The sequence below is a fragment of the Salvelinus namaycush genome, chromosome 38 (assembly GCF_016432855.1).
Source record: "Salvelinus namaycush isolate Seneca chromosome 38, SaNama_1.0, whole genome shotgun sequence".
Taxonomy (NCBI): Eukaryota; Metazoa; Chordata; class Actinopteri; order Salmoniformes; family Salmonidae; genus Salvelinus; species Salvelinus namaycush.
In genome coordinates, this window is record NC_052344.1 from 4,913,058 (window position 1) to 4,937,537 (window position 24,480).

At 43.5% G+C, this 24,480-nt stretch overlaps 1 protein-coding gene across 1 annotated transcript in view; it reads right to left on the bottom strand.

Annotated features, from left to right (window-relative positions):
* The window catches only part of LOC120032043 (transcription factor EC-like), a 62,224-nt gene that overhangs the window by 25,432 nt on the left and 12,312 nt on the right, over window positions 1-24,480 (bottom strand). Inside the window, exon 3 of the mRNA XM_038977969.1 lies at window positions 18,938-19,243. Within this exon, the coding sequence (XP_038833897.1) occupies window positions 18,938-19,243 (306 nt within the window). The remainder of the gene's footprint in view (window positions 1-18,937; window positions 19,244-24,480) is intronic.

Below are 24,480 nucleotides of genomic sequence, written 5' to 3' on the forward strand. Positions count from 1 at the left end.
CATACTGTAGTAATGCGCTTAATTACACTGTGTATGGGTTGAATGGGGTTTTCAGGTGTTTTATTCACTGTGTTGTTGAAAATGACGAGATGTTGAGATGCTACTGAAAGGCTAAAGACATGCTGTTAAAAAGCTGCTGATAGTCTACAAATGACCACCTGTAGATGAACTACAGACACGTTCTTATTCAATCAACATGTTACTGATGGTCTTCAGATAGATTGTAGAGTATTTACAGATGGGCTATCCATATAAAGCGTTACTGATTAGAGAAGCATGATCGACTACAACAATACAACTTGAGAGCTCAGAATGTTCCCTCAGTGTCCATCTTACCTTCAGCAGACACTCTTATCCAGCGCAATTAGGGTAAAGTGCCTTGCTCAAGGGCACATCGACAGATTGTTCACCTAGTCGGCTCAGGGATTCAAACCAGCGCCCTTCTGGTTACTGGCCCTTCGCTCTTAACCACTAGGCTACCATCAAGTGGCCATAGTTGTTCTTGTCATTACACACAAGATTACACAAATATGAGCAGCTTCAACTTCAGGAAGTAATAGTGTGAAAAATCTGAATCGTAAACCTCCCTGATGGCACTCACGAAACCCTCACCTCCCCCTGAATCACCAAATGGCCATCTCCTGCCACATGACTCCTCCATCCTTCCTGACCCTCAGACACAAAGCTGCCCAGCGCCGCAGAGCAGTGGCCTATGGGTAAATTGCTGTGACTGTGTCTGCGGTTTTGAAGGGCATCTTTATCCCTAACCATGGCTGACCACTAGGTTGACCACTGGTCTGTGACTAAATGGATCCTCTTTATTGTCATCCTCTGGGTGATGTTAAGAGAAGTGGTATTGCAGGCTACTTTAATCTGTGATTTGGCAGAGAGGGAATAGGAGTACAGAGCTGTCACTTCTGTAACATTGAGGTCCTAAGATATGCACTTAGTAAAGAGATGTCTATACCGTCACTACAATTTCATAGGACAAATGTACCCAAGTTTTTTTTCACGTCCAAGAAGATACCAGCCTACAGAGGAGGCTGGTGGGATGAGCTATAGGAGGATGGGTTCATTGTAATGGCTGGAATGAATCCATGGAATGGTATCAAACTGATCAAACACATGCAAACCACATTGACGCCGTTCCATGAATTCCACTCCAGGTATTACAATGAGCCCATCCTCCTATAGCTCCTCCTACCAGCCTCCAATGCGGAACAACTAGATGTTCCGATAGCAGAGTGGTAGTCTGAAAAGAATGCATGTCAAAAGCAGACTGAATACTATCATTGTCTACTGTATACCGAACGTAATGATATTTTCACTGATGGCCTTTCCATTGGAGAAATCTATTTTCACAAATTGATTGAATTTGAAGGGGTAAAGTGAAATACTATATCTCATTGTGACCACCACCATTTTCTTGTTCTACTTTATTTAATCTTTTACCACGCTCAGAGTGTTCTTATTATCTTATTATTACCTCACACACTAGATCTTTTTTGTCATAAGCATTTTATGCTGTCTTTCTACATGTTTTATTTAACCTTTATTTAACTAGGCAGGTCAGTTAAGAACAGAATCTTATTTACAATGACGGCCTACCGAGAGGCAAACGGCCTCCTGTGGGGACAGGGCTGGAATAAAAATGTTTCAGGACAAAACACACATCACAACAAGAGAGACACCACAACACTACACAAAGAGAAACCTAAGACAACAACACAGCATGGCAGCAACACATGGCAACAACACGTGGCAGAAGCACAAACATGGTACAAACATTGTCTAATTGATTCTATATAGGCAGTCAATACAGTTGAAGTCGGACGTTTACATACACCTTAGCCAAATACATTTTGTTTTTGAATTTCACAATTCCTGACATTTAATCCTAGTAAAAATTCCTTGTCTTAGGTCAGTTAGGATCACCACTTTATTTTAAGAATGTGAAATGTCAGATAATAGTAGAGAGAATGATTTATTTCAGCTTTTATTTCTTTCATCACATTCCCAGTGAGTCAGAAGTTTACATACACTCAATTAGCATTTGGTAGCATTGCCTTTAAATTGTTTAACTAGGGTCAAACGTTTCGGGTAGCCTTCCACAAGTTTCCCACAATAAGTTGGGTGAATTTTGACTTTGTTGTCCTTAAGCCATTTTGCCACAACTTTGGAAGTATGCTTGGGGTCATTGTCCATTTGGAAGATCCATTTGTGACCAAGCTTTAACTTCCTGACTGATGTCTTGAGATGTTGCTTCAATATATCCACATAATTTTCCTACCTCATGATGCCATCTATTTTGTGAAGTGCACCAGTCCCTCCTGCAGCAAAGCACCCCCACAACATGATGCTGCCACCCCCGTGCTTCACGGTTGGGATGGTGTTCTTCAGCTTGCAAGCCTCCCCCCTTTTCCTCCAAACATAACGATGGTCATTATGGCCAAACAGTTCTATTTATGTTTCATCAGACCAGAGGACATTTCTCCAAAAAGTATGATCTTTGTCCCCATGTGCAGTTGCAAACCATAGTCTGGCTTTTTTTGGCGGTTTTGGAGCAGCGGCTTCTTCCTTGCTGAGCGACCTTTCAGGTTATGTCAATATAGGACTCGTTTTACTGTAGATATAGATACTTTTGTATCTGTTTCCTCCAGTATCTTCACAAGGTCCTTTGCTGTTGTTCTGGGATTGATTTGCACTTTTTGCACCAAAGTACGTTCATCTCTAGGAGACAGAACGCGTCTCCTTCCTGAGCGGTATGACGGCTGCGTGGTCCCATGGTGTTTATACTTGCGTACTATTGTTTATACAGATGAACGTGGTACCTTCAGGCATTTGGAAATTGCTCCCAAAGATGAACCAGACTTGTGGAGGTCTACATTTTTTTCTGAGGTCTTGGCTGATTTCTTTTGATTTTCCCATGATGTCAAGCAAAGAGGCACTGAGTTTGAAGGTAGGCCTTGAAATACATCCACAGGTACACCTCCAATTGACTCAAATGATGTCAATTAGCCTATCAGAAGCTTCTAAAGCCATGACATCATTTTCTGGAATTTTCCAAGCTGCTTAAAGGCACAGTCAACTTAGTGTATGTAAACTTCTGACCCACTGGAATTGTGATACAGTGAATTGTAAGTGAAATAATCTGTCTGTAAACAACTGTTGTAAAAATGACTTGTGTCATGCACAAAGTAGATGTCCTAACCGACTTGCCAAAATTATAGTTTGTTAACAAGAAATTTGTGGAGTGGTTGAAATATGAGTTTTAATGACTCCAACCTAAGTGTATGTAATCTTCCGACTTCAACTGTATATGATCTTCTCTATGTCTAGAGTCTATAGCCTACAGTATATCTTCAGTTTTTACATTGTTACGCTGAGAGTCAGGCTGAACACAATGCAATTACCCTTCACTTTATAGCTGCCTAGACCATACCTACTGTAAACCTCAAACCCTATATTTAATCATTAATGGTTTTAAACCTGATCATCAATAGGTTTTAACCAAGCCTTCTTGGTCTGTCTTATTTCAGGAACATTTAGGAAAACAATGACTGCAGACCATCCTAGCTCCCGCTCAGAGCAGAAAGCGATCCGATAAGAGGTAAGAGAATGGAAAGCAATTGGTCCATTTTGCACCAAATGTCAGGGTAAATGAAATGAGGGGGAACTATTAGCTGGCCTGTCATGGCTGTCTGATTCTGGGAAGCTCACGCTGCTTTCCTATTGTTTTGATTTATAATCTACTCTGTGACTGAGGGAGAAAAGCTGACAGCTCACAAAAAATGGTTTCATTCCGACCAGGGTGATATTTACTGCGTGTTGTGAATCATCTTTCATTGATTCCTCCTATATCAGAGTTACTAAAAGCAGCCCTGCCTGGCTTATAACGTGCAGACTGGAGATTTTTTTTTAATCTACGCTGGTCGCATCCCTGCCTTACCTCCTCCTCCAGTTGACCTTTTGGATCTCCCTGGAGTAAAATCCGCCCCCAAACTTTTGAAAGTGCACATTAAGTATACAGTGGGGCAAAAAAGTATTTAGTCAGCCACCAATTGTGCAAGTTCTCCCACTTAAAAAGATGAGAGAGGCCTGTAATTTTCATCATAGGTACACTTCAACTATGACAGACAAAATGAGAAGAAAACATCCAGAAAATCACATTGTAGGATTTTTAATGAATTTATTTGCAAATTATGATCCTTAGAGATCCTTTTTATCTCTCTATTTTGGTTTGGTCAGGGCGTGAGTGTGAGTGTGGGTGGGCATTCTATGTTTTGTGTTCTATGTTTTCTATTTCTGTGTGTTTGGCCGGGTGTGGTTCTCAGTCAGAGGCAGCTGTCTATCGTTGTCTCTGATTGAGAACCATACTTAGGTAGCCTTTTCCTGCCTGTGTTTTGTGGGTAGTTGTTTTCTGTTTTGTGTCTGCACCAGACAGAACGGTTTCGGTTTCGTTCTTTCTCTTTGTTGTTTTTTGTTATTCAGTGTTCAGTTTTATGAATAAATCATGAACACTTACCACGCTGCGCTTTGGTCCACTTCTTCATGCAACGATGGCCGTTACAATAACGACTGGATATAGATTTTACAAGATCATCACAATCCCATTGCTCCAGGGATTTGTTGTTATGGGTCACACTCTTAGTAACCCACATGCATTCAGAAAGGATTCACACCCCTTGACTTTTTCCATCTTTTGTTGTTACAGCCTGAATTTAAAATGGATTACATTTACTTTTTATTTTGTCACTGGTCTACACACAATACCCCACAATGTCAAATTGAAATTATGTTTTTAGAAATGTTTACCAATTAATAAAATATGAAAACCTGAAATGTCTTGAGTTAGTAAGTATTCAATCCCTTTGTTATGGCAAGACTAAATAAGTTCAGGAGTAAAAATGTGCTTAACAAGTCACATAATAAGTTGCATGGACTCTGTGTGCAATAATAGTGTTTAACATGATTATTGAATGACTACCTCATCTCTGTACCCCACACATACAATTATCTGTAAGGTCCCTCAGTAGAGCAGTGATTTTTTTTTTTTTTAATCCAGTTTGAATTGAGGCTGTAACACAACAAAACGTGGAGTCAAGGGGTATGAATACTTTCTGAAGGCACTGTATTCTGTTTGTTTAACTGGCTTTAATTTTACTTTACTATCTACTAAAGTTCTATAAATATACTTACAATTCGGCTTGCCAGCAAAGCAAATGTATTTTTTCCACTGGCAACAGACAAAGGGATGCAATGAACCATGAACTATCTCCAAAGTACTCTAATATAGAGTTCATAACGATACTGTTTTAACTTAATCAAATAGATTTTAATATTCAATCATTTCTTTATAGATTAATACATTAATTGTCCAGGCCAGTCTGCTTTAAATTGGATCAATGGACCCCCCCTCATTTCTTAATTGATTAATCAGCTCAGCCTGAGTTTAATTTGATATTGAAGAAGACGAGGCCCCCAGAGCGGGGAGTACAAAGTACACCACTGTGCCAGCCTCCCTTGGCCGGCCTGTCAAAGAGGGGCCTTGTCTCCCCTTGTCCAGGGGTCTCTGTCCCAGTCCCCCGTCCCAGTCCTGTCTCTTTAGGACCTGGGCCAGGATCGAGCGCCAAGACAGTCACGGAGGAAATGTACGAATCAGCTGTACTCTTAGCCTGTCTGCGTGTGGAGGAGAAGCCTCTCCTCCTTCTAAGTTCTCCTCGCTTCTAAAACCCTCTGATGACCAGCTGATCTACTCTGAGTTGCATGCATATAGTAGCAGGTGTAGACTAGCACAATCTATACCAGGGATGGGCAACTGGTTTCCCGTGGGTCAATTTCCCCCCAAAAAACACATTTAAAAACTGTCGGGGGTCTCAATTTAGGGTTGAGAGTTAGAATAGGAGAATACACAAGATGCAATTTCAAAATGTGGTTTGTGCGTCCGCAGTTTTTCTGTGTCACAGACAGTCACTCGATTAGCCCATGTCAGCAAATTTTTTTTAGATTGGTAAATAGTCTACCATCCAACTATCTAAATTTGGTCCAATTATGGTTGAATTACCAAACATTTCTCTCCACCCAATTGCTCTAAAACTGCAAAATCTTCTCTCTGCCCCATGGCCAAATGTGTAGAATTGCAGGAATTTAACTCTAAAACCTTTTCTCCATGGTCAAGAGGGGTCCACTAAAATGTTTTGATCGTAAGGGGGGAGGGGGGTCCCTCAAATGTTTTGGTTAGAGGCACCCAAATGGCAGGGCTGGCACTTACTGCATGTGTGGGTATGGATGGGGTTATGCAGAGTTCTGATTTTTTTGGGTAGCCCCCACCCCCATCAATGTTGCCCATCCCTGATCAATGCTATAGCTATTGGTCGATAACAAGAACGATCACAGGGATTCCAACCTGCAAAAACAATCAATTATCAGGGGGTTCTCTTTAATCTTAATCTCAGAAAAGGATAACAGCTTAGATTTTTTGGACTTCACTCAAACCCACTGAACCCTGAGTACTAACTGCCATGACAGTTCAAACGGTGTTACGTGTGATGTCAGAGTGGGTCAGCTCAGCAGCAGGCCTCTAAACCCTTTAAAGGTGTAACATAGCGATCCTTAAAGAGGTCCAACAGATGTTTCAGCCTGGTCTTTTTAATGTAGCCAGAGAGGGCTAATAATCCCAGTGTTAACTCTAGCACTACCAGAGCAGAGAACATTCCTGAGATGTTTCTCTCTACCTCTCCCCCCCCTTTCCTCTCACCTCTCCCAATCCCCCCCCCCCCCCCACCTCTCTCCGTCCATCTCTCTCCTCTTTTTTTCAGGCTCAGCATCACTATGATCTGATGCGCAGCGGAGAGAGATGGAAAGAGAGCGAGAGAAAGGGAGAGAAAGGGAGTGAGCACCTGTCTGAGGCTAATGTGACACGACACCAGTCTTTTCATCACAGCGGGGTGCGCTCCAGACCAAAAGACTGACTTTAGACTTATTAGGATATTAATTGCTTGACATGGCACACCCAGGTAATGGTACTATGGAAACCTTTTAACAGCAATTAAAGCACAATTTAAAATAAAAGAAAGAAGAGTGAGTTGTAATAGGTTAGATTGGAACCATAACAAGTGCTGAGGTATTTTTTTTTTTTTTACAACAGTCACGTGTCTTCCGCTTGAAAACACGGGTTAAGGCAATTGAGTTAAACTCTCCTACACTCTTCTCTCCGCCATGGTGTGTAGCGTGAGTTGGGCTAATTACACGTAGTCTGATGTTTCAGTTCCTTCTGAATTGTGTCCTTTGACATGGAATGCTCAAAGGACACAGCTCTGTCTGTGATCAGGCAACACAGAGTATCAGTCTCAAGATGTTGTCCTCAGTTTGAATTGATAACAGGCCTATTTCAAATTGTTAAATTTTAGCAGACACTCTTATCCAGAGCAATTCGGGTTAAGTGCCTTGCTCAAGGACACATCGACAGATTTTTCACCTAGTCTGTTCGGGGTTTTGAACCAGCGACCTTTCGGTTACTGGCCCAACGCTCTTAAAACGTGGCTATCTGCCGCCCCTATCTATGATTCTCTTTGCATGGCATGTCTCCAAAGATTGTCTTTGGACCTCAGTGTAAGGGAGAAAGCTCAGAAAACCTGTTCAATACTCAGGTTGCAGCCTTAACTATAGCTTTCACCTTTCAAAAAAACCACAGTTTCAAAATGCTACAACTCTCTTCCCCTTCTACTTGTTCTATGACCATGTGCGTATTACATGGTCATTAGACTATTAGTGTAATAATAATATTACAGTAATCATGTAGCCATAACATTGCTGACGTCACCAGACTTTCCTGTGCACATGCTGTTAATATCGTAGCCTGTTATCCTAATTCAACTACCCGTCTCACCCTACAGGATAACTACACTGCTGGAGAAGATGAGTGGTCATGATAAGAGCATGCCAGAAATGATTATCTGTAGACCAAGTGGTTGGGCCTTGACAAAGGAATATCTATCTTGTCATCAGAGTTCATGAAACTTTGGTGATCCTTTTCCTGGCCTTGTTGCATTATCTAAAAGTGAATTCAATTGTTACAACTTTGCATGCACATGGTCCATTCGTGTACTCTATTGAAAATGTTATTTGTGAATTGGTAAAATGCTCATAATTCTCAGAGTGATGCCATATTATATTATTATATTTGTACCATTTGATAATTATTGTTATTTATTCTACATTATTTCTAATCTTACTTTGAAATTAGTGACAAAAACAATACACAACTATAAACAGCATTTCCGTTTGACTTACCTGTCCATACCAATTATATTCCAGCATAATGGCTAGCGCTTGATCGTAGCAGTGTGTGTTCCGGTTTAAACTGTTCTTAAAATATGATGACTTTTCGGTTCTGTATCTGTCCAACTCTTTACTTTTCCCTGGACGTTGTTGGCTAATAATGTCGTCAGGTCTCGGGGGACTAGCTAGCTTAGCACTCACCCATCAACATAGCACAGCCCAGCTCAGCACAGCCTAACCACTACACTGTTGAAAGTTTTGCACTCCCAGAGCTTACGACCTGTTGATAATGAACCTGAACCCATTATTTTGAGTCAATGAATTGAAAGAAATAGGGCAAAGAATGAAAGCCACCGGGCCAATTACCGGCCCGCTTTGATGTATTACGCCGCCCGTGCTCCTCAACCAAACCGCTCCACGTCTTTTGTCTTTATCCCCTCTGTTATTCATTAATTATTCTGACCGGGGTCAAGGGTCGCACGGCTAATTGTGCAGACTGTCTTACTTTGAGGATGGTGGGGATTCTGCCTAGTAACACTGACACTCTCCCTCGCTGTGCCTAGCCACCTTGCATTATGCCAATTAATCCAATTCTTGAATTTTTTTATCTATTACTTTTTCTCATGGCCCCCCTTTGTTTCTTTTGGGTTCTCTTTCTTAATCTTTATGGTTCGTACGTTCCACAACACCAACACCCCTCTCCCCCCTCACTTATTTGGGGGTTGTTGGGGTTGGTGATGCTAACGGGGGAATTTACCATTTAGACCAGTGGTGGGCAAACCTTTTAGCCTGATTTTTATTTTTGTCCAAATCAATTTGTAGGACAGAAAAAGGGCAATATATAGGTCCATCATCATTTAAAAAAAAATATGTTACCCCTTTTTCACGGTATCCAATTGGTAGTTACAGTCTTGTCTCATCGCTGCAACTCCCGTACGGACTCAGGAGAGGCGAAGGTTGAGAGCCGTACGTACTCCGAAACACAACCCAACCAAGCCGCACTGCTTCTTGACACAATGCCCACTTAACCCAGAAGCCAGCCGCACCAATGTGTCGGAGGAAACACCGTGCACCTGGCAACCATGTCAGCATGCACTGCGCCCGGCCCGCCACAGGAGTCGCTAGTGCACGATGGGACAAGGACATCACTGCCGGTCAAACCCTCCCCTAACGACGCTGGGCCAATTGTGCACCGCCCCATGGGTCTCCTGGTCGCGGCCGGCTGCGACAGAGCCTGGACTTGAACCCAGAATCTCTAGTGGCACAACTAACATATCTTTGACAGGAGGGATAAACTCTCTGTGTAATCATTCATGACAATTTTAGTATTTCAAGAATCTTATCCAAAGTGACTTAGCTTGTTATGTAACATATTCAAACCCACAACTCATGCTTGAACCAGCCATTGAAGACACTCTCTGTCCCTAACCTTGATTCCCACAAGTCAAACCCAGCTAAAACTACACGGCTCTCTTTGTCCCTCCACAGTGGACTTTGCTTGCTCTTTCCATTTAATTCCCAACAGCTGAATGAAGGGTTAACCGCCCTGAGCTCTGTCACAGCTTGAGCCAGTTTAACGGCCTGTTGGAAAGGCCACACTTGATTTACGGTATAGATAGATAGTATAGATAAAGTATAGTCAATCACATTGTTGTCTGTCTTTCTGTCTATCTATCCTACCAAGTAAGACACTAAACCCCACAATACATGGGTTGTGCATTTCAGAAGTATGTGGCCCAATAAAGAATGGAACTAGCCTTGTCTCAGATCTGTATGTTAGCCAACTCCTCAAACTCCTCTGTTGCCAGATATAAATCAGACTGGAACCAAGCTAGAATGGAATAGGCCTATACCCAGTGGACTGCAAACACTGAGAGACATTCTTCTTGCTCCCTTTCATTTTAATTGAATTAAACCCTTATTTATACAGGATAGTCTCATTGAGATAACGTCTCTTTTGCTAGAGAGACCACCTCCAACAGAAGCACTGCTTCGGCATTGTACTGTAACCGATCATGTTTGGATCCAATGATATGGACTCCCCTTTTACTACTGCAGGGCAAGTCATACACCCTCAACATCACAGAGGATTCCATGTAAATACAAGAAACAAAGGACATATTATCCTAGCGGTGAAGGCCATGGCGGAGGAGAGCGGGCCGTCATCTGTTAAGCAACCCGTGTCAATGTGAGGAAAAGACGGCAACTTAGTGTCTGTTGGGTCACTTTATCTCTCCCTCCATCTGAAATGATGAATACGGAGATGTCATGTCCTTGTCTGGAGATGATGGGTGAGGAAAGTAAAGTGTTCATGGACGATTCTATAGATAGATAATGTACTTTTATTTATACGTATAAAATATACAGGACAGCAAGATACTCTACAGTACAGCACCCACCAATGGAATTAGTGTGAGGATTTGAATTAGCTCAGTAATTGCTGTTGTGTTTTGCCTGTAAGCTCTTTAAACACTTAGGGGACTTAAGGGATTGTTCTAAGTAGACTGTAGAAAATGAGAGTTTTACAGCTCTATATTGGGCCAGTCTTCCATGCTTAGTGAAAGTTCACATTCTTTTTAACCTATTATATTATTTCAGGATGTTGTTAAACCAGCCTTTTTTATATACCTTTATTTAACAAGGCAAGTCAGTTAAGAACAAATTCTTATTTACAATGACAGCATACCCCAGCCAAACCCAGGCGACGCTGGACCAAATTGTGCACCGCCCTATGGGACGCCCAATCACAGGCAGATGTGATACAGCCTGGATTCAAACCAGGGACTATAGTGACACCCCTTGCACTGAGATGCAGTGCCTTAGACCACTGCGCCACTCGGGAGCCCAGTTATTGAGGGATTTTAAAATGGAATTTAGTTGCGTACAATTTAAATATGCATGTATAAGATATTGCATATCTCATACTGCATATCTTATCATTAATTGTATTTTAGGTTTTTATTTCAGTTTATTGCATCTCCGAAACCAAATTAAAATTTGTATTTATTTTCGACGTGTGGCTGTAGTCTTTTTATGCCAGCTAGTCCTCTAAATGCTCCCTTAGTTGTCTAGTGATGGAAATCCCAGATCTAGGGAAAGGGGACACCTAGTCAGTTGCACAACTGAATGCATTCAACCAAAATGTGTCTTCCATATTTAACCCAAACCCTCTGAATCAGAGAGGTGCGCGGGGCTGCCTTAATTCACATCATCGGCGCCCAGGGAGCAGTTATTGTGGGGGTTAACTGCCTTGCTCAACGTACTGGCCCAACGTTCTTAACTGCCAGGCTACCTGCCACCCTGGCAACAGCCTGTCTGCCTAGGGAGACTAATAGGTGTCTCTAGTCTCACCCCTACTGTGTTCATAGTGGTCTAGTTAATGTGACTGTGTATCACTGCTAGCCCGGTCTCCATGGCTGTGCTCTTTAAAGGGAGTCACTGCTAGCCTGGTCTCCATGGCTGTCCTCTTCAAAGGGAGTCACTGCTAGCCCGGTCTCCATGGCTGTGCTCTTTAAAGGGAGTCACTTCTAGCCTGGTCTCCATGGCTGTCCTCTTCAAAGGGAGTCACTGCTAGCCTGGTCTCCATGGCTGTCCTCTTCAAAGGGAGTCACTGCTAGCCTGGTCTCCATGGCTGTCCTCTTCAAAGGGAATCACTGCTAGCCTGGTCTCCATGGCTGTCCTCTTCAAAGGTAGTCACTGCTAGCCCGGTCTCCGTGGTTGTGCTCTTCAAAGGGAATCACTGCTAGCCTGGTCTCCGTGGCTGTCCTCTTCAAAGGGAGTCACTGCTAGCCTGGTCTCCATGGCTGTCCTCTTCAAAGGGAGTCACTGCTAGCCTGGTCTCCATGGCTGTCCTCTTCAAAGGGAGTCACTGCTAGACTGGTCTCCATGGTTGTGCTCTTCAAAGGGAGTCACTGCTAGCCTGGTCTCCATGGTTGTGCTCTTCAAAGGGAGTCACTGCTAGCCTGGTCTCCATGGCTGTCCTCTTCAAAGGGAGTCACTGCTAGCCTGGTCTCCATGGTTGTGCTCTTCAAAGGGAGTACATGCAGCCCAGCACCCCTGGCTAAGACTGGTCTCAGACTGGTCCCTTTCCCCTCTCCAAAGGTTCGTTCCTGACGCCACTGGTAATAGGTGTCCCAGTTTGGCCTAACTTGGTTGCCGGAGAAGGGACATGGGGATGAAGGGATGAGGGGGCTAAGTTACATCAAATTAGGACAAGGCACAGTGGGTCTGTCTGAAGGAGTTGCTTCTTCTCTCGCATCTCATCCTCTTTAGATAGGAGCAGGTCATAGGTGACTAGAAAGGACAAGATAAGATCACACTAGGGTCTTTCATGAGGCCACTGATGCATTTGACCTGGTGGTGTTAACAAATCGAGATCGCGAACGATTAGGAACAATTTGTCTGCTTTGCCGTTTAGAACGTAGGGAAATTATGAAATGTTACGGGCTTTGCTGAAGCAATTCCTATTTCTCTAAAATATGATCAGCATGAAATGGACTCCAGGTTCATATTGTCCATGAACATGACACAAACAATAGAGCATGTATCCCTTGTGTTGTCCCTTTGATGAGCACAGTGGGATAAGGATCAATCCAATAATCAGACAGGAACGTCACCGTCCACAAACATCCCCCACCTCAAACCCCTCACTAGTACCATAACCACCTAAACCCACCTCCACACCCTCCCACCACTGAGTCCTGATCCCCCTCTCAGCACCTCTAGCCTCCAGAGACCCCGGCCTCACCCCTCTCTCATTATAAAACAGATCCCAAATCAGCAGGGGGGGGGGGGGGGGGCAGATCTCCTCGGGCCTCCTCGTAACCTGTCTGGGCTCACCGCTCACCGCTCACTGCTCCAGCCACACACCACTGGACTTACTGGTTGCTTATTTTATTTCATGCATTGTACCATTGTAGCTTTTCTTTTGAATCCTATTAGAGGCTGAACTTGGTTTAACGGAAAAAGACTGACGACTTCACTCAATTAGCCGTAATAGGATTAACCGCTGGTATGGGCCGGGAGGTTTAAATAGGAATGGAATTTTGGCAGACACCTGCTACATGCACTGCATTCATCTCATAACGTCTAGTATGTGGGGGCTGCTTGTTTAATGGGGGCCAGTGAGGCCAGTGTTCCAGTGTGCAGTAGGCCCTGTGTGTATGTGGATGATGGGGCAGGGATCTGAGAGTTGGCACACACACAGAAGGCCGTCCCTGTCCTATCCCAAGCCCCAGCCTAGGCCTGTGAGGCTGCCAAGAATGCCTCAGGACTGGGATTCTGTATATGTATGTGTGTGTGTGTGTGTGTGTGTGTGTGTGTGTGTGTGTGTGTGTGTGTGTGTGTGTGTGTGTGTGTGTGTTCGTGTGTGTGTGTGTGTGTGTGTGTGTGTGTGTGTGTGTGTTCGTGTGTGTGTGTGTGTGTGTGTGTGTGTGTGTGTGTGTGTGTGTGTGTGTGTGTGTGTGTGTGTGTGTGTGTGTGTGTGTGTGTGTGTGTGCATCCATTTGATATATGGAAAGGACATTTTATTTATAAAGAAAAGGTGGGTCACCTGGAAATGGTCTGACATACGGGACTGTCCCGGAATGACGTCGTATTATTAATATTAACATTTATTTTGACAGGGCGTCAACGCTGAGACCAAGGTCTCTTTTCCAGGTGGGCCCTGTATAGCACCACAATACACATCAAAATACAATAAACACATTCCAACACATGTTATTATACACAACAACACACAAAAAGCAAAACACAATCATAAAAAACAGACACACTCTTCAGTCGGAAGGTGACTCTATTTCCCCCATGTCGTAAAACACACCATTTAAATGCTTTTACGAATCACATCAGAAAAATTGCCAAACGTCAAACAAGATCATTACTTTAATGTTTTAAATGAGTTTTTAAAAAAAGTGTATTTCCTTCTTTTAACCATCGGGGAGGAAAGTACAGTATGAGATATACAGTACCAGTCAATAGAAAATATATTTTGATTTGTTTAACACTGTTTTGGTTACTACATGACTCCATATGTGTTATTTCATAGTTTTGATGTCTTCACTATTATTCTACAATGTAGAAAATAGTAAAAATAAAGAAAAACCCTTGAATGGGTAGGTGTGCCCAAACGTTTGACTGGTACTGTACGTATTGACCTATCATGACCGTGATGATTTGCGAGGTCATTAACTGACAAGGGCCTTATTTAGTCTCTTCAATACAGTCTGTTTGGCATCCTCGCTGGTGTTAATACCTTATTTCCTCCCCGCGATATTACATCTATTCATTTTCATATTTGTTTCTGTCTCTGATACACAGCAAGAAGAACACAGTAGCTAGCCATTAGACACAGTTCAACTGAGGCCATCTTTATCTGGCTAAATGTAGTTAGTGATAAATGTACTATCCCAGGGCTGTCTCGAGCAGGGTGAATGAGATACTGTAATTACACTATTAAACCACTAAACTAACCAATCTTATAGTCTTGTCATGGTAAATACACATAGATGCACATTCAATGGGGGTTAACCCGCACGGGGCAAAGAGCTAAAATATTCAATTAGATGTACAGTTAAGTGATCATGCCAGAGAAGCCGGTGTTTGGAGGATATATTGGCACGGGTGTTGTTCGTATCGAGCCACATACAACAAAGTACATTACATATATTTTAGTTTTCCCTTTATCCACTTCGAGGGATTGGATTAGAATCGTGTGCGCCAGGGGAGGCCACATCTGCTCGACAGTGTTTCTCCATATGGTAGATGAACTGTTTCCCTGACGCTGTATTCTGGCCAGAGACAAGAAACCTAAAAAAGCTGAGTAGCCTAGGTATAGTTCAAAGACGCTACAGTACTGTATAGTAATTTCAACTGGCCCTCGGGTCTCCTAGGCAGGCTCAGAGTGTGTGTAGGCCTACACTATAAAAGCCTTTCTGTTGAACCACAGAGGCCCTGGTTTTATTTAACTAGGCAAGTCAGTTAAGAACAGATTCTTATTTACAATGATGGCCTACACCGGCCAAACCTGGACAAATTGTGCGCCGTCCTATGGGACTCCCAATCACGGCCAGTTGTGACACAGCCTGGATTCAAACCAGGGTGTCTGTAGTGACACCTCAAGCACTGAAATGCAGTGCCTTAGACCGCTGCGCCACTCGGGAGCACACTGGTTGTGTGGCTTTAATACCCTACCTCTGGCTCTGTCTCTCGATTCATCCCAGCAGAAATGGTGTCTGGACTGGAGTGTGTAGATACATAGATAGAGTCCCTCATACTGACTGACTGCAGGCCTAGTGGGCCACAACACGACATCCCCCAGGCACTGTGCCAGCCCAGATGGGTGGTCTGGCCCAATCACTGCCTGAATCCCTAGCTATCCCTCCTAACTACATCTCCCCCCTTTCCTACACCCAGCCCCTCAGTGGGGTCCATAGGGCTGTCAGCTTTGGGCCCCCCACCAACCCCTCCACCTGCCCTGAGACAGTCAACATCAGGCTCAAAGCAGGGGCTGCTTGTACATACACACTCTGGATTCTTATCCATCCATCCATCATGCCCCCGGCAACCTTAGGGGATACCCTGCTTCTGAGAGGATAGGCCCTCTTGCTATCTCTTACACACACACAGGCAAACACATGTGTGAGTACAAACACAAATGAATACACAGGTGTATAAACACACACTCTTTATCGCTCTCTCTCTCGTTCTCTCTCACACACACACACACTCAATGGCACACACCGGGACACAGGTGAGGCCCTAGCTCCCCTGAACCAGACACACTTTAACACATGAAAGGCCTCCTGCAGACCAGAGAAAACAGAATTGCTGCTTTGAAGTTTCCCTGACTTCTCCCCAACACCGGCTGCAAGTCTGATTCATTTCTTGCTTTGGGTGAGCTGGGAGTTATTGTACTGCATAGACAATAGCCCCAACATCCCCAAACTGGGAAATATAAACTCTCAGTTGCATAGCTAGAAGCCAAGGGAGGAGAGAGAGAGGGGGGAAAATACTCTAAAGAAACTGGATTTACGCCATAGCGTTAGCACAACCAAAATAAACACAGACAAGCACACACACACACGTTAACCCTGGAAGCTATAATTCCAGTGTAATTCCATGTCTTGGCTCAGTGGTCCATCAGCACTTTGTGAGGAGGACTTATTCTCAGGGACAATACCGGCCAAATCCTGTGGGACAGAATTCCAGAGAAATGACCCTTGAAACACAAAGAGCCTTTTTGGGTGGTTCCTGGCTCAAATGTGCGGACATCGGCATTCGTTTTTAATCACTTCATGAGATTAACTATCAATGGCAGAGCAGAGACAGCCAAAACGCATAGAGAGACACACACACACACTCAGCCAAGCCTCACACAACACACTCATCCATTGCTTTTCTCTCAAAGGTTTGTTTGATATGGTGTGTCTAATCTAATCAAAAGACAGATTCCACCACCACCACCGGGCCAGGGACAGTAACACCACCGGGCCAGGAACAGAGATAGGTGCCTCACCTCAATTGCCAGCCATATGAGCTCCAGAATGTGACAGGATCATCAACAATGAGCATCATTCACCTTGTTGATTTATGAATTGGCGTGCCTTCGTTGATACAGTTAAATAAGGGTTAAATAAAATTACAAATTAAAAACACCACAGCCATACTTTACAACAGATCGTAACTGGTCGATCTCCAAGGCATTCCTATACGATCACCAAACATTCTGGGGGGAAAAACAGCGAAAAATTTACTTTTTTGATTTTGAATTTGTTTTGCTGTTGGCGGTAGGTGCACTCGATTCAGCTGCCCTGCGCGTCGGGTAGGAGAAGTGTTCCCATTTTGAAGCATTTCATGTGTCAGAAGGTACCATGTTGGCAGCAACATAGCAGGCATAAATAAAAGCTACAGCAAAGTTGATACTGTGAGATTTCTAAACGTTTAAAACCATGACTAGAGAGAGACTGTCAACGAATACAGCAAAGAGCTGCTGTTTTTATGAGTGAGTTCATGTTTAAGTTCTTGCTCAGCACTGTCAACACTTTTTTTTCAACACTTTTACATGCCACAACAAGCACTGTAATGAATGAGTAGGAAAGTGTATCGGTAGACTTGCGTTGTTATTATTAGCGGCTTGGCTATTGTTTGATAGCGAAGAATTGGTGTCCCTTTTTGGTCAGTGTCAACGAAAGAAAGAGAGAGTGGAGGAACGTTGAGAGATGGACCATCACATGCTGACCAGACCGCTCGCGCGCATGTTGATATTGTCCACCTACACCAGACTTGATCTGTACACGCAGCTTGAAATATCAAAATGAACTCTGAACCAAGAAAATATTAATTTGGGGACAGGTTGAAAAGCATTTATGGCAATTTAGCTAGCTAGCTTGCTGTTGCTAACTCATTTAGCAACAGCAAGCTAGATATATATATATACCCAATATAAACATTGGGTTGTTATTTTACCTGAAATGCACAAGGTCCTCTACTCTGACAACTAATTCACAGATAAAAGGGTAAACTGTGTAAGTTTCTAATAATCTCTTCTCCTTCAGGCTTCTTCTTCTTTGGACTTTATATGGCTGTTGGCAACCAACTTTAAGGTGCATTACCACCACCAACTGAACTGGAGTGTGGAACTCAGTTAATCTTTCAATCACCCACATGGGTATATGCTCCTAAAAACCAATGAGGAGATACCACGTGGTTATATACACCTAAAAACCAATGAGGAGATGGGAAAGGAGGGACTTGCAGCGCGTCTAGTGTCACAAATAGGATTCCCAATTGGGGTCACAAGTAGGCTCCCGAGAGGCGCAGCGGTCTAAGGCACTGCATCTCAGTGCTGGAGGTGTCACCACAGACACCCTGGTTCAAATCCAGGCTGTATCACAACAGGCTGTGATTGGGAATCCCATAAGGCAGGGCACAGTTGTCCGGGTTTGACTGGTGTAGGCAGTCATGGTAAATAAGATTTTGTTCTTAACTGACTTGCCTAGTTAAAAAAAGGTTGAATTAAAAAACATTTGAACCAAGTTCTATTTCAGTGCCTGGCTACGCAGACGCCCGCGAGCAGTGTGGGTGCAATGATTGAATAACATGTGCGTGTACATTTATTTAGCAATTCGAGCTGTGTGGTCAGCATGTCAGTCTGCTGCTCTCTCCCTCCGCTGAGACTGACCATCAGATGCAGGCACCGTCAGCCCAGTAAAATACAAATGTAAAGCGAATTCTTTAAATGTATGCTCAGTCAGCTGTGCCTCAGAAGTAATACAACAACTGATCAATCTATTACCGGTGTGATCATATAGCCTACCTTAAATTTTGAAATAGGATTGTAAAAAATGTCCCGAACAACAATGCAACAGTGATAATGTCGTGGGCCTATAGCCTACTGCACAAACCTCATTGCTACAGTACTGTTTTTAATTGGTTAATGTTGCATAGGCTTACGTTTTTTAAAGTCATGTTTTTTAAAAATCTGAACGGTAGATCCCGGCATGCATTTTGACTCAGAAAGCGATCTTGACTCAGAAATAGGTTGGCGACCACTGCTTTACAATGTACAGTAGATTTGTCTCTCAATCACATAGGCTGCACATAAGGAAAGAGTTGTTTATCTCCCATGTGAGAAATGAAACAAGAAGGTTGTCCATACCTTCCATGTGTTGTGTGGTTGATACCAGGCTGGAGGCTGCTGCTCTGTGTAGTCGGCCCCCGGGTATGGGTATGGGTATGGAGGGCGGGCAGGCCGGGTTGGACAGGCAGGGTGAGGAGGGTAGGGGTAGGGGTAGGGCCGGTGCTGCTGGGGCCAGGTATGGGGGTGGGGATGTGGTCCTGGTAGGCCCAAGTATTCCTGCTTCACCTCCTCAGGCTGTCCCCTTAGTTGACCCCTCACCAGCTGCACCACAGGCAGGTCAGTCTGGGAATCGAACATGGCTCTCCTCTCCACGGATGGCCTTGTCTGGGTCAAAGAGAAACAGGACAGACGAGGGCCTATACAGTCATTAAGCCACTCTGTAATGTTTGGCTCGTTGAGCTAACAATCTATTGTCTGACTGACTGATCGTTAAGATGGCTGTCATAGACAGTAATGTTACGACTCCCCACAATAACCCTTCATAAAACATACTACTATACTGTAGGTGCCCACTAATTCTAACCACATGAGATTCCTATTAAAAGATTTTCCAAAGCAACTCCCTCTGAAACCTTTTGTCAGATGACAGCAGCCTGTTGAACAGTTTATTATTGGAATTGGCCCTTACCTGATTAGAACAGGCATTTCCTATATATGTGTTTCATATATATGAATGCCTCCTACTGGCCTGCCAGCACCACTTCAAGCAGCATCTGTTATCCCATCCAGGGACTGACCAGGACCAACCCTGCTTAGCTTCCAGAGGCAAGCCAGCAGAGGGATGCAGGTTGGTATGCTGCTGGCTGAACATGTATGTCTCTGAAGCTAAGCAGGGTTGGTCCTGGTCCATCCCTGGATGGGAGACCAGATGCTGCTGGAAGTGGTGTTCCATGGCACTTATTGTAAGAGTAGGGGTGTTAACCCCAGTTTCCTGGCTCAATAACCCAATATGGCCACCAAATCATCCCCAGCTTCCAAATGGCTCATTCCTGTAACTGTTCCCCAGGTTGTGGCTGTAAATGTGTTCTGTCACCTTACCTGGTAAAATAAGGGTTATAAAAAAAAGTACCCAGCAAACATTGGCATGATGTGGGTGCAATGCGGGACTAAAATATTGTCCTCACAAAGGCTACCCACATTAGGCCGATCCACCTTTGCTCATTGGCCCAAGAGCAGCTTGAAATAAAGCCCACCCTTTTGGATCGGCTGCCCTTTACATTGTATCAGAACAATAAAGTTGTTACTATCATATATATATATATATATATATATATATATATATATATATATATATATATATATATATATAAACTCAGCAAAAAAAGAAACGTTCTCTCACTGTCAACTGCGTTTATTTTCAGCAAACTTAACATGTGTAAATATTTATATGAACATAACAAGATTCAACAACTGAGACATAAACTGAACAAGTTCCACAGACATGTGACTAACAGAAATGGAATAATGTGCCTAAGGCACATTCACGCAGATGAGTAGGGACCCTGGGCATCTTTCTTTTGGTGTTTTTCAGAGTCAGTAGAAAGGCTTCTTTAGTGTCCTATGTTTTCATAACTGTGACCTTAATTGCCTAAGCTGTTGGTGTCTTAACGACAGTTCCACAGGTGCATGTTCATTAATTGTTTATGGTTCATTGAACAATCATGGGAAACAGTGTTTAAACCCTTTACTATGAAGATCTGTAAAGTTATTTGGATTATCTTTGAAAGACAGGGTCCTGAAACATACATTTAAACCAGATAAATTTTTGTCACATGCACTTACCGAAGTCTTTTCACAGACTTCATCATTGGCATTGTACAACATTGACATTGCACAACAGAAAACTTCCACTGGAACGTCATTCTCAGTAATGGTTACACAAAAATAACTTGTGAACTTAGAGCTGCGGTCCTATCTGAAAAAAGATGATTCCGAGATAATTGTCTTTAATTTTCCAAACCATCATTAATTTGAATAGTATCTTTTGTTATTTTTTTACTTAACAACTTGAATTGGAGTATTTGTAAACCACGCCCCCAAATATTATGATTATCCCTCGCCTCTACATTATAAAGTAGCTGGGCTTGGTGTGGGCTGGCCTACTGTATGTTGGGTTGGTGTAGGCTAGCCCGTATTGGGCTGGTGTGGGCTACCCCGTGTTGGGCTGGTAGGCTAGCCCGTGTTGGGCAGGTGTGGGCTTGGTGTGGGCTTTGTGTGGGCTAGCCCCTGCCCACCAAATACCCACATGGGACCAATGGGTTCATGTATGCTGGGTAATGTCCTTGTCTCTTCTAGTAGGAGATAATGACTGTCACTGTAGTAATAGGGAGCATCATGTTCTGGATAAACCATTGACATTACCGCGGCATACTGCATTCAGTTGATACATAAACCAAATCAAGCTGGGCAATTGAATTGGGAAAACAAGTCTGCCAATAAACCAATGTAAATGACCTAAGTGACATATTGGGGTGAATCCATCCAAATTATGCTTCAGCACAGTGTGGCCTGTCCTTAAACAGTGGAACACATTTAAATGCCATGGTTTACTTTATGTTATATAGTCCCACAGAGAGATTGTACCTCAATAAGTCAATTTGGGGCCTTTCTCAGTAGTCTATTTTACACATGCATCAAAGAATTGTCTGCAACCACTGATACAAGTTGACACTTTTCATCCTCCTTGTGTTTTGTGCAGATATGGAGTCGAGCAACTTCTGCCTACAGTGTGAATCACCGGTGGCACAAAAGAGGACCCCTTAGCCAGCATCGGCTGCCCTGGCCCATGCCTGTCTGAATGCCTGTGTGTCATCCCCATGTGTTCTCCGTTAGAGCTCAGGCAGTGGAGAGACGGCCCCACACACTCAGAGACAGCTTTGAGAAATAAACAGAGCAGAGACTAGAAGGGAAGGGGCCTCTAATAGGGAGGTAAGGAGAGGTGGCAGTGAGGTGGAAGGGAAGGAGAAGTGTGTCGGCCCTAAGCAATGGCCCTTCTCCTCTTCATCCCTTCACATGGAGGGGTAATTAGCAAGGTTCTGGCTGCCTCTCTCTCCCTCTCTCCCCTTCTCTTTCTCTCCCCAACTCTCTCTCCCTATCCCTCTCTCGGTGCGTAACGCAAACAGTATGTAATTGCCCCTTCTTTTTTCTGTCGCCAGCATTGCAGAACACTGGTGCTAGATAATTGCCCATTCTATCTCAGACAAAGGACAAATGTGTTGGATGAAGTTGGGTGACGGGAAAAATATATGTTGTCCACATATCTGCATTCCACGGGTGGTGCCTGTTTTAGCCTGCCCATTTTGAACAAGTGGCCTTGTCTGCACTTGACTTGGGTCTGTGTCAGCAATTGTTTGTGTGTAGGTCCCTCTATTAGGTAGAGGACATTCTGCCCTCTCAGACAAGGAGTCCATTTTGCCAGTGGTAATATACTAATGGGCACTTGTGGGCAAGGTAATGTCAATAAACCAGGCTTTTGTTGCCAGTTACACCCATTACACTACTTAGCCATATTTAGAGGTCAAATGGCCCTAAGTCATTTAGCAGTGACTGTCTTTGTCTATCATTTACTAAACAGTTGACACCTATGTTAGGGGTGGATAGTGTTGAATTGAAAAATAAGGATGTGACTATATATGCCCACTAAAATGATTTATATATGCATATATACTGAACAAAACTATAAAAGCAACATGCAGTGTTGGTCCAATGTTTCACGAGGTAAAATAAAAGATCCCAGAAATGTTCCATACACACAAAAAGCTTATTTCTCTCAAATGTTGTGCACAGATTTGTTTACATCCCTGTTAGTGAGTATTTCTCCTTTGCCAAGATAATCCATCCACCTGACAGGTGTGGCATATCAAGAAGCTGATTAAACAGCATGATCATTATACAGGTGTATCTTGTGCTGTGGACCATAAAAGGCCACTCTAAAATGTGCAGTTTTGTCACACAATACACTGCCACAGATGTCTCAAATGTTGACGGAGCGTTCAATTAGCATGCTGACTGCAGGAATGTTCACCAGAGCGTTTGTCAGAGAGTCTACCATAAGCTGGCTCCAACATCATGTTAGAGAATTTGTAACCACGCCAGCCCAGGACCTCCACATCTGGCTTCTTTACCTGTGGGATCGTCTGAGACCAGCCAACCGGACAGCTGATGAAACTGAGGAGTATTTCTATCTGTAATAAAGCCCTTGTGTGGGGGAAAACTCATTCTGATTGGCTGGGCCCAAGTGGGTGGGCCTATGCCCTCCTTGCCCTCCCTTGCCCACCCATCGCCCCTGCCTAGTCATGTGAAATCCATAGATTAGGGGACTAATGAATTTATTTCAAGTGAATATATTTCAATTGTCTGATTCCCTGATATGAACTGTAACTCAGTAAAATCTTTAAAATTGTTGCATGTTGCGTTTTATATTTTTGTTTAGTATATTTCAATGAGATGGACCTCATACTACATGCATATTCCATATAGAATAGATTCAGGAAATGATTTTCACAGTCTGCCGTAAAATCACGTTTGGAAATGATTGCGTCACAAGGTGACAAAACATGACATGTTAGGAAGCTTAAAAGCTTTAAATCCCCTTGTATTGTGTTCTCTCTTGCAACTTATTTTTTCACCGCATGGTATGATCACTTAATTCTCCATCAATGGGTCAATCCCAGTTACATCTTCCTGATTCAACGGGCCTCCAGAAAAAAGTCGGGGTCTTTCTTTTTTTGAGGGCAACATGCAAATGTTATTGTGTCTCGCTCCTTTTAAAACAGACAGCTGTCGTCATTGTCCCTCTGCCCCTCCTCTGCCCAACTCACACACACACAAGTGTTTGTTTGACTATCCTTGTGGTTGACCAAACAATTGATTCCCATTCAAAATCCGATTTTTCCCTAACCCTAAACATAACCCTTAACATAACCTTAACCCCAAAACCCTAAACATAACTCTAACTCTAACTCTAAACCTAACCTTAACTCCAACTCTAAACCGAACCCCTAACACTAATTGTAACCCTAAACCTAACCCCTAAGCCTAAAATAGCCTTTTTCCTTGTTTTACTATCCTTGTGAGGACTTCTGCTCCCCACAAGGATAGTACACACACACACACACACACACACACACACACACACACACACACACACACACACACACACACACACACACACACACACACGTCCTTCTCAGCCCCAGAGAGAGGAAGTCAGTGCATCGTTTCCTCAGGAGGATGTTATGTTCTGAGTGTCTGTGTCACAGTCTGACGAGCAAACCCCCCCTTCTCCCTAATACCCCCTTTCACCCACTCTTCCACCCTCCACCTCATTAAAACCCTTCCCATAGACACCACCGCTCTGTGAGGCTCTCTGCTCTCGCGTCACCTCCTATCCCCCACTGACTCGGTCTTCCTTTGAGCCTCAACCCTTTATTTTCATCAGGCAAGACATGAAGTGAAAAAAAAACATGTTTCTTCTCTCTTCCCTCTCTTGTCTTCAGTGGGCTGCTGGGGCTTTGTGGCTGAGCTTTCAAGTAGCAAGCACCTATTTATTTGCTCTTTTC